Genomic DNA, 10,548 nt, shown 5'->3' on the forward strand with positions numbered 1-10,548 from the left:
AGTGGCAGAGTTGAATAGTTGGCAACACTCTATGGCCCATGGGGCTCTCCAGAGAACCAGTAGGTTGTGTATATATTCATAGAAGGAAAAAGATTTCTTTTAAGGAATTGGCTCATGCAGTTTTAGAGGCTGGCGGGTCTGAAATCCACAGGGCAGGCCTCTGGCTGGAGACATGGAGAAAAGCTGTTCATGTCTGGCCACGGAATGTCTTTCTCCGGTGACCTTGCTGTTTGTTAAGGCTTTCCGCTCATTGAGTATTTACTCTCTCAGCCCTCACGGAAGAAGCTCACCGACTTCTGGCCAGAACAAATGGGCCCAGGCCTGCTGAGCTCCTATTTTCTCTCTCCCATGTGCGGCCGCTGCTGAGAGCCTGCATTGGGCTGTCTTCCGACCTCTCCAGAGGCTGGCCAGGAGGGCAGCTTTTAAGATACCCCCGTGTGCTGAAGGCTCCAAGCAGGGGCTGAGCCTTTTAGCTGTTGGACACCTCCCTGCGGGTCTGCCAACGCAGACCATCCAGAATCTGCTGGGCTGAGCCACAAGGCAGGAGCGGCCTAATGCCTCCTGGCCCTGGTGATCCCAGGAAGTTCTTGTTAAGGGGTGGTGACCTGCTGGCCCTACTCGGGCCCCATGTGCCAGTTGGACTCCCCAGGAGTGCCTTCTGTGGTCCGCCGCACTCCTGCTATGTTCTTGAGATGCCGCAGGCATTGGTCACAGCACTGGGCACCCTGACGGCCGGCGCCTCCTGTCTGCCAGCCTCGCACCTGCCTCCAGAGCGTAGGCGTCTGTCCAAGCAGCCCCAAGGAAGGAGTCCTGGGACGACTAGTGGTAAAAATGGAGTCTGGTGACAGAAAACTTAGACAGCCATGTTTTCAAACAATATTTATTACCGGAGATTTTTATTATAAAGGAGGGAAAGCACATCACAAAGGAATTTATAGTGTGATCCCAATTTTGTAAAAATTTCTATAGTATCTAAACATTTATTTTAAGAACAAAGCCTAGAAATGAAGCCACCAAGGTACTTACATGCTTATCTGAGTCATAAAGCTGTGGTGATTTGAATTATGTTTTATTTTTTGTTTTTTCCTTAGTTAATACAGTTTGGAGGAAAAAATGGAAAATGTTTTTAGAAAGTGGGTCAAGTGCTAGCGTAAGGCTTTCCCCTAAGTGGTAGAATGCCCTGTAAGTAGTAGATTCCCCCATTCAGACTGCCGGGGAGGCCCCCAGTGGAGTGGGATGTAGGATGTGGGGTCCTGGTGTCTCAGACACAGGAGGGGTTTCATCTGGGCCACTGCCGGCCTCATGAGACGCTGACCAGGCCTCTAAAGGTGGTGAGAATCTGAGTCCTGCTCTCCCAGGAATACCACCGGGTGTTGATTCTTTTTTTTTTTTTTTTCCTTAGGAAACACCACAACTCAGAAATACAGCACCATTTGCAGAACACTTGTTTCAATGGACGCTCCAAGGGAGCGAATTCATTTGTGAGATCACTAACAGATACCACTTGTTAAGCCTTTGTACATCCCACATCCCAAATGTTGTGTGCAAACCAATCTTTAACATAGCACAGAGAGGAGAGAACCAATACCCTGCTCTACAAAGAAAAAGACAAAACCATTCTTGGATTTAAATCTTTTTGACTCCAAAAATCTGGACTCTGGCTATGCAGCCTCTTTTCCTGTTTCTTAGAAATTTTTCTAGAATGTCTTGCTTCCCTGTCTTAGAAGACAGATACCACTGACCTGATGACATGGCTTCCAGGCCAGTATGGCAGTGCAAGGCTTCCCACTGTGGGCACTTCTGAGCCTGTTTTTGTCAGTGTCCTCACCGATTTCTCATCAGTGTCCGTGGATCAGATCTGACCGCTCTGACTGAACCTTCTAGAATTCTAGTCTGGCACAGCCAGATAAACTAGCCATGCCCTGAGCAAGCAAAAGGGAAACACCGGTGTGTATGCTGTCGGCCTGGCCACCCGCTGCACCTGCCGTGCTGCATAATAGATAACTCATGGGATGAAATCGTGGCTTTTGTATCCAGTCACTGCTCTAGGACTTTTTCTGTTTGATTTCATTTGGTGACCATCTGGATGGCAGAAATTGCTTGAAGTCTGACAGCCTAGTAGGCAAGTGAGGCCTTACTGCTTTTCAGTAGTTCTGCATGAAAAAGGAAGCCTGTAACTCTGATTGGTTCCTGTTAGGCCTAGCTTGATGGATGGGTAAGTGGACTCCAGGCCTACAAACCTTTGGGTAATCTGACAGATGTTCCTGATGCACCCCCTAACCATGGCTGGGCACTGAAGATAACCAGGAGGAGTGCAAATGTCATTGTCAAAATAATTGGTTCTTTTAAAACTTGCAGCTGTCTAAAAGGCAATGCTGTATGTGTTGAGAAGAGAGGTTTGTCAGATGAACTCCGACTGCAAACAGCTCCTGTGTTCTGTGATGGCTTCCGTTCGTCACAGCCACCTGGGCTCCACACTCAGGGCTGTGAGGCTGCATCAAACTGTGATTCCCTTGGATTACAGAAGGAAAACAGAGGTGCAGGTAGGGATGTTCCCTACGAGTCACATCTTCCCTCCATGCCAGAATTGAAGTCCTACTTTGTTAGGGAACTGACCAGCTCCAGACAATCTGGGCGTGCACACAGGCCCTCCCAGGTGCAGGTGCAGGGCAGCTGTCTCATAGCACAGCCCCAGCCCCCACCCCTGCTCAGCCCATCCTCAGGGGTGTGGAGCGTGAGCCCGAGATGCATCCTTGGGAGCACCGCGGTGCCGCCTCTGCTGGGCGTGCCTGTGGTCGGGGTGGACCCAGGATCCGCTTTTAATGACAGGGTTCAGACAGCTGGACTCTGTCTGTCCCAGCAGGTAAATTACAGGCTTAGCAAGTCAGAAATCAAATAAACACTGGGACTCCCAGCGCTGCTCCAGGGAGAACAGCGGTTTCCGGAACGGTGGAGGCTGAGACGAGGGTCCCCACCCAACTCAGCCTAATTGCCGCCTGTCTCTCCCGGGGACAGGGGCCTTCTCTTTGACTCAGGTCTGAGAAACCAGACAGGGCTCTTCTGCACCCAGAGTGACAGACTTGGGTGACCGGCCTGTTTTTGGCAACCTGTGGGCACATACAGGTGCTAACAAGCCCCTAGGCCTGCCCACGGGCTGCCAGAGTTGCAGACGCTTCACCAAGTGGCAGAGGATGGTGCAGTTTTCACTTCCCATGCTGATTGGTTGACAGCGGCTGCCTGCAGTCCTCTGCTGACCATTCACAAATGCAGCCCAGATTTGGAAGAAAAAAATACCAGGACCTATGACTGCTATCTGCCTGCAGGAGGGAAACGAGATGCAGGCACTGTGCAGTGCAATGTCATCGCAGGCCACCCGATGCCACCGCGTTTGCTCAGCAGAAAGAATGGAGCTGAGCTCCCACGGACCCGCGTGTGGGCAGAGACACGGATCAGTTGGAAACCTCCAAGATGCTTCTGTTTCTCCAAAGCAAAGGGGCAATGTCTTCCCCAGGTGGCAGCAGCGGCACAGGCAGGAAGCCCTGGGAGATAGGACTCTTGGCTCTCGGGCTAACCCATGTTCGTTCAGTTTTTCCTGAGTTGGCCCCACCTGTCCATCTGTGGTCGGTGCTTTGTATTTAGATCCGTGAAGATGCCACGCTGTGGGCAGGTTTCTGCTGCTTCACTCTTCTCAGCTGGGGGAGAGAGCAACCAAGGGACGACCCAGACCCTGTCTATGAGTACCCAAGCTCCACGTGGCTAATGAAGGGCCGAGGGGGCCAGTCCTGTGCTCCAGGTGCTTCTCAAGTCATCTGGTGTCTGCCCACAGTCTGGGCCACTGCTGCCCATGGCCGGGTCCCCAGGCAGGGTTCCTGTGCCAGCCCCAAAGAATGAACCAGCTCCTGTCTCTGGGAGGCAGGGGCCTGGTGTAGGACGCTGCTGGGTGACCCAGACCACCGGGGCTGGAGGCAGCACAGTCTCACCAACCTCGGGCAGGAGAAGGGGCACAGGGGGGCTGAGTGGACCAAGGCTTGGCAGGAAGGAGGGAGGGGCATGAGCAGGAGGCTTGAGGACCCTCCCTGCCAACCCTGCCTGAGGTCTGGCTGGGCTTGAAGGCATACTCTGGAGAGAGGCCAGAAGTCCCCCGGGGGGCCTGACCTGGATGGGGAGGGCTGGCCGCAGCCGCTGGCGGCCGGGCTCAGTGGCAGCCGCAGGCCTTGACTACCATGTTGCGGTGCTTGCGCAGGATCACGTTGTTGCTACTGTCGTAGTAGAGCACGGAGGTGGCGCTCAGCTTGGTGGGCGCGCAGCACGCCTTGGGGACCGCGTCTGGCTTCATCAGGTGCACCTGGCCAGAGAGGGTGCAGGCAGGGACATGAGCCCAGTGGTCTCCTCCAAGGACCTGCCCAGTCCGGCCCCCAGCTCCCACCTGCTCCCCACCCTGGCCCATCTTGGGGGGACTCATCTGCCCAGGCTCTCTCTCCTCCTGCACCCAAGGCAGGTAACCACCATGCAGAGCTGCCCCTGCCCACTCAGGGCACTGCCCAAGCACTCAGCACAGCTGTCCAGAATCCACAGACCCAGCCCTTAGCTCGTGCATTCTCTTACCCCCAGCCCCATGGGGACAGCCCTGCTGTGCCGGTCACCAGCACACTGTGCACCTAAAGCCCTAGAGGGCAGTGACCATCTGGTTTGCTATCTGGCAGGTTGTGAGCACTCATTTGTGGAGCCACAGCAGGCCTGGGTTGAGGCTTGTGTGGGGACAGAGGCCTGGGAGATCAGGTGGGCTCAGCCCATGAACCTCCCTCCCCTGGGACCATGAGAGCCACAGCATAAAGGGTGGGCTGGGCTGGGCTGGGCCACCCCACATGTCCCATTAACAACCCTTGGTTTTTCTCCACGGAAGGTGACTCTTGGGCATCCAGTAAGCACCCTTTGACCCTTGAGAAAGGCGCGTCCCCATGGGCTCCCAAGCACTTTCGTTATTCAGGCCTCTCACTCAGCCGCATCCCTCTGAGTACTCCTGCTAGAGACTCGTGGGCCTGGGGGCCACTGCAGCTGGGTTCTGTGAGATCCCCCCACCACTGGCAAGCACACAGAACACTTAGCAAGCAGTAGCAGCGGGCAGCAGTGCCCCTACCAGAACCCTCGCCACTCGAAGCTGCCCAGACACTGGGGACAGGCATTTAGCCCAGCAGCTGAGATGCCACATGCCACATCAGAGTACCCGCATTCCCTTCCCAGCGCTACCTCCTGGCCCCACCTCTCTGCTAAGACAGACCCTGGGAGGCAGCAGTGATGGCTCAAGTGATGGGGTTCCTGCCACCCAGGTGGGAGACCCACCTCCTGGCTTCAGCCTGGCCCAGCCCTGGATACTGCAGGTGTTTGGAGAATAAACAGTAAGTGGGGAATCTCTCTCTCTCTAAAAATACTTAAATTTGTTTTTTCAGGAGTGCTTGTGGCATAGTGGGTTAAGCCATTGCCTGTAATACCAGCATCCCATATGACCACTGGTTTCAGTTCCAGTCATTCTTCCAATCCAGTTCCCTGCTAATGCACCTGGGAAAGCAGCAGAAGATGGCCCAAGTGCTAGGGCCCCTGCACCCACATGGGAGACCTGGATGGAGCTCCTGGCTCCTGGCTTTGGCCTGGCCCAGCCCTGGCCATTGAGGCCATTTGGGGAGTGAGCCAGCAGATGGAAGACCTCTCTATCTCTCTCTCTCTAACTCTGTCTTGAATAGATTTTTTTAAAAAATTCTTTTTTCAGTTGCACAGACACCAAGGCCTTATGAGGTATGACCTGGGGAAAACAGCAGCTGGGAAGGTGCCAGGGAAAAGCCCTAGGGTCGGGAGCCAAACCCCAGATGCGCAGCAGGAAGAGAGTGGGGGTGCACACGTACATGGCATACCCCACGTGCATGTCAGGGGAGGTCAGACACGCCAGTGTGCACAGCGCATGTGTACACAGACGTCACGCAGGAGCCAGCCTACACGGGCACGCACGTCTGTGGTGTGTGTAGTCTGCCTCTGCCCTCAGGAGCTGCGCCCTGTCAGCCTGCGGCCTCACACAGGCACATGGGTGCCCCACATGTGTGCACACGCCTGGCTGTTTGACGGGAGGCCGCGGTGTGCGCATGCTCAGTGCATGCGAGTCGCCGCGTGAGGAGCAGTTTCCCCAGAGGTGCGGGGTTGAACCACCCTGCTAACTCCGCACAGAGAAGCTGCTGAGCCTGGAGCAGCTCTCACGGCCCTCCCAGCTGGACGGGGCCCCCTCTGCCCTCCCAGCGGGACGCCGCGGTACTGACCAGGGACTGCAGGATGGCGTGGTTGGTGGCGTTCATGCAGGAGTCCAGCGGGAAGGAGCACTCGCCCTCACAGTAATAGGCCGAGTAGCCTTGGGGGGCGATGACCCAGTCCTGGGGGGAGGGAGGAGGTGAGCCCAGCCCGGCCCCGGCACAGACAGGGCTGCCCTCTCCCTCCCTGAGCCTCAGGGCCCCGCCACCCCCCTCTGCCCTCCCAGAGACCCAGGGCAGGCAGGGCTGGGCGCCAGCTCTGTCCCCGTCGCTCTCCACCCTCGCTCTGCCTCCACCTCCCCCACCTGCCCCCGCCAGGCCAGCTGGAGCTGCAGCCCAGGGGGTACGCGAGGTGCTGCTGCCCGGCCTCGGCCCCAACAGCTTGGCTGGCTGAGCTCAGCTCATCTTCATTGTCGCAGTTAAAACAGTCCACCATAAAGTACCACAATGTCACTTTAGAAAACTTATAAACCCAGAAAAAAAAAAAAAAAAACAAGGCTATCCAAGTCCCCCAATTTTACTCCCTCCCTGGAGAGCCACGGGACCCGCAGGTGGGGACGTCACTGACAGAGTCGCAGATTACCAGCCAGCCGAGGTCCCGGAAGCTGACGTAGAGCTCCTGCCGACGGCACACCTGCCGGCCGTTGGAGCCGTGGACGGCATCTGCGGGGACAGACGGTCAAGGTCATTTCAGGGGTTCTGGGGGTGCCCTGGGCACATCTGACCCATAAACAAATGACAGGCACTAAACTGTCGGCTCCCGTAAAGCCACGCCTGGAACGCCGGTCCTGCCCTGGCCCAGCTCAAGAGCCTTCAGTGGCTCCCGACTGTTACAGAGTGAGCCCACCTCAGCCCCGCCTCCCTGCCTGGCCGCCTGAGGGCCTCTGACGCTCCACGACAGCCCAGCAAGACCCCGGGCCGCCCCGGGCTCCTCTTCCCCGCCCACTGCACAGGTGCAAGGGGCCCAAGTCAAGGGCAGGCATGGGGCCGACTCCCGGTGGCGGCGGAGGGGTGCGCTCAGGTCTGACTCTGACCCCAGGGCCTCCGCTGCCCAGGAAGAACTGTGGGTCCCTCAGGGCCCCTGGGATAGAACCGAGGGTCCTCAAGGGGCTGTGGCTGCCCGGAGAAGGGGCAGTTGGCTCTGACAGAGGCCTGTCAGAGGAAAGGCCTGTGGGGGCCAGGGGTGGCAGGGAGGGGACATCGGGGGGCAGGGACAGCCGAGACAGAGCTCAGACCCTGCGTCAGCGGGCATCTGGTGTGGGTCGGAGTCAGGAAGGAGACGGGAGAGGGACTGAGCTTGAACCACGGAGAGGGCGCAGGGGTCTGCGGCCACCCGGCCTCCCGCCACCCCTCACCGAAGATCCCCGGCAGCTTGTTGGGCTGCGGCAGCTCGTTGGTTCTCTTCGGCTGCCTCCTCTTCAGCGGCCTCAGGGCCCGAGGGGCGCGTCCAGGGCTCGGGCTGGCCCTGAAGAAAGTGACCATGAATGGCCGGCGGGAGCGCGGTGCCCGCTGCCCCAGCAGCCCGGCCCGGCCGGGATCCACGCTGAGCCCTGCGACGGAGAGAGGAAGAGGGTCACTCGCAGACGCTGGCCCCGCGTGGCCGCAGCTGGAGACCGAGGCCCGGAGGGCACCCCCTGGGCCTCAGTGTCCTCATCTGCAGCCTGGAGTCCCGAGCAAGCGCAGCTCCCAGCAGGCGGCGCCGGAGGCATGGGGGGGGGGGGCCACATGAGCCCCGTGCGACCTGGCTCGGTGGTCACGGTGACGGGGCCTCAGGCTCACCACGCTCCCCTCTGCTGCCCTCCCTCCGTCTTTGCACAGCCCTGCGCTTCAGCTCCACAGGGGGTCACTGGGCCAGGTCGGAGGCCAGGGCGGCGACATCACGGGGCGCCAGGGCGGGGTCCGCCTTCCGCCCACACCAGTTCCTCTGCAGTGCCCCGCCCGGCACGTGACCTCTCCCGGGCCCACTGATGGGGCGCGGGCCCGGGAGCTGGGGCCGCGGGAACACAGCCCCAGAGCAGGGTTCCAGCACGGAGGTGTCACCCCACAGTCCGAGTTCACAGTCACTGGGCCCAGCTGACGGTCAGAAAGAGAATGAAGGAGCCAGGGTTGTGGCCTAGTGCGTAAAACACAGCCTGCAGTGCCAGCATCCCATGTGGGTGCCAGTTTGAGTCCTGACTGCTCCACTTCCTGTCCAGCTCTCTGCTATGGCCTGGGAAAGCAGTGGAAGATGGCCCAAGTCCTTGGGCCACTGCACCCACATGGGAGACCTGGAAGAAGCTCCTGGGTCCTGGCTTCGGATCGGCACAGTTCTAGCCATTAGTGAACCCCCAGATGGAAGATTCTCTCTCTCTGCCGCTCTGTAACTGCCTTTCAAATAAATAAATAAATCTTAAAAAAAAAAAAAAAAAAAAAAAAGGCTGCGAGTGGAGCCAATACTCAGACCTCAGCCCTAGGAAGAGGGACGCCCATAAAAGCGCGCTTTCCCCCACAGCCACTCAGAGCCCAGGAGGCGACTCACAAACCCCGCAATTAAGTCGGGGATGCCAAGAGGCCACCGACAGAGCCACGCTCAGCACCTGCTGGTGGTAACGGCCCCTCGGCGTCTTTACTGAAACAGCAGCGGCGTCAGCACAGGAAAGAGAACACGCGCTGGCGGAACTCCCTCCCCCGGCCAGGCTGTCTTCTCCATCTTTCTGGGCTATTCTCACTGTGTCCATCTAAACTCTGGGCAGAGTTCAGCGCTCAAAGAAGCTGGGTCTTTTTTTTTCATCTTTTTTTTTTTTTTAAAGAAAACAAGATATTATCTATATATGATTTATTTATTCTAAAGTTAGAATTACAGAGAGGGGTGAGAGAGAGAGAGAAGGAGAGAGGGAGGGAGAGAGAGAGAGAATCTTCCATCTTCTGGTTCACTCCCCAGATGGCCGCAATGGCAGCCAGGCCAAAGCCAGGAACCAGAAGTAGCTTCTGGATCTCCCATGTGGATACAGGGTCCCAAGCACTTGGGCCATCCTCTGCTGCTTTCCCAGGTGCATTAGCAGGGAGCTGGATTGGAAGTACAGCAGCCGAGACTTGAACCGGTGCCCAAAATGGAAGCTGGCACTGTAAATGGCGGCTTAACCCGCTGTGCCACAGCACTGGCCCCTTGTTCAGCTTTTTCCCAGTAGCATTGTCCTGGCCGTTGAGTCTCCAAACAGCATCCCTGGTGCCCGAGTCCCTGCGAGCAGGTGCAGCCTCGCGTGCTGAGGCTTTTGCGCGTGCTCAGACACTCAGCGCGACAGACCTCCTGCACGGTGCCTCTGAGAAAGCTTCCTGTGCCGCACGACGGGAGCATGACCACGGGCTCATCCCCACAGCTCTTTAAAGAGAGCGCCAGCTGTTCAGTTCACATGGGCGCCTACATCACACCGGTTACAAGCACGACGATACACACACACGCGTACGAGTATATGTGTGCACATGTAAACACGACACGTGCAGGATCGCTCATTCCATTGGCAAGGCTAACACTGGTCTCCCTTATACACCACAGGTCAAGGACATTGCCCGCCCCACCTGCTGGCCCACTCGAGGTCAGCCCTTAAGTGGCGTGACTCAGACCAAGTCCACTGACCACGGGATGACGGAACAGCCAGAGGCCAGCCTTTGACCCATGATGTCACCTTCCCCAAGCGCACATGCTGACCCATGTGAAGCTCCTGCCCAGACGGGGTGCTGCGTGCTGCCGGAGCTGACATGGAGGGAAGGACACAGAGAAGCCACTGGGAGAGTGGGTGCTGGCAGGTCAGGGCTGGGGAAGCAGCAGAGCTGTGAGGGCGGGGCCAGGAGCAGAGGGAAAGCCACGGGAGGTCCCCATGGGGAGAGAGTGGAGTAGCCCGGAGCTGAGCGGTCAGCAGTCACCAGTGCTGGCCTGAGCGGAGCCCTCAGACCGGCTGAACTACAGGATGCCCTTGGCCCAGAGACGGTCCCAGGTCTGTGTGTGCCGCTGCACTGCCTTGGGGAGACCTGGGGAGCCCTGGCTGTTCTGGGCCAAGGAGGCCCTCGGTCCTCCAGGCCGGCCTGCTTTTTGCTTTGGTCTCGTGCAACGTGTCCATCCGAGGGCCTCGTGGATGCAGAGCAGAGGCCATGAGAAACCCACCCGGCGACAAACTCTCGTGGAGTTCCAGTAGCCAGCCTGGCCTGCAGGCGGTGAGGGGGGAGGGCCCACCGGAAGCTGAGAGCCAGGTGAACCTGACTGAGAGCTGCTGGGAGCGGCTGC

General features: G+C 58.1%; 1 protein-coding gene across 1 annotated transcript in view; it reads right to left on the reverse strand.

The window, feature by feature from the left end:
* Nucleotides 1–4,195: 4,195 nt before the first annotated feature.
* The window catches only part of LOC133759676 (bone morphogenetic protein 8B), a 29,598-nt gene continuing 23,245 nt past the window's right edge, over nt 4,196–10,548 (reverse strand). Inside the window, exons 4-7 of the mRNA XM_062191036.1 lie at nt 7,646–7,840; nt 6,874–6,953; nt 6,303–6,413; nt 4,196–4,345 (exon numbers count right to left, since the gene is read on the reverse strand). Of these exons, the coding sequence (XP_062047020.1) occupies nt 4,196–4,345; nt 6,303–6,413; nt 6,874–6,953; nt 7,646–7,840 (536 nt within the window). The remainder of the gene's footprint in view (nt 4,346–6,302; nt 6,414–6,873; nt 6,954–7,645; nt 7,841–10,548) is intronic.

This window comes from Lepus europaeus, chromosome 5 (assembly GCF_033115175.1).
Source record: "Lepus europaeus isolate LE1 chromosome 5, mLepTim1.pri, whole genome shotgun sequence".
Classification (NCBI taxonomy): domain Eukaryota; kingdom Metazoa; phylum Chordata; class Mammalia; order Lagomorpha; family Leporidae; genus Lepus; species Lepus europaeus.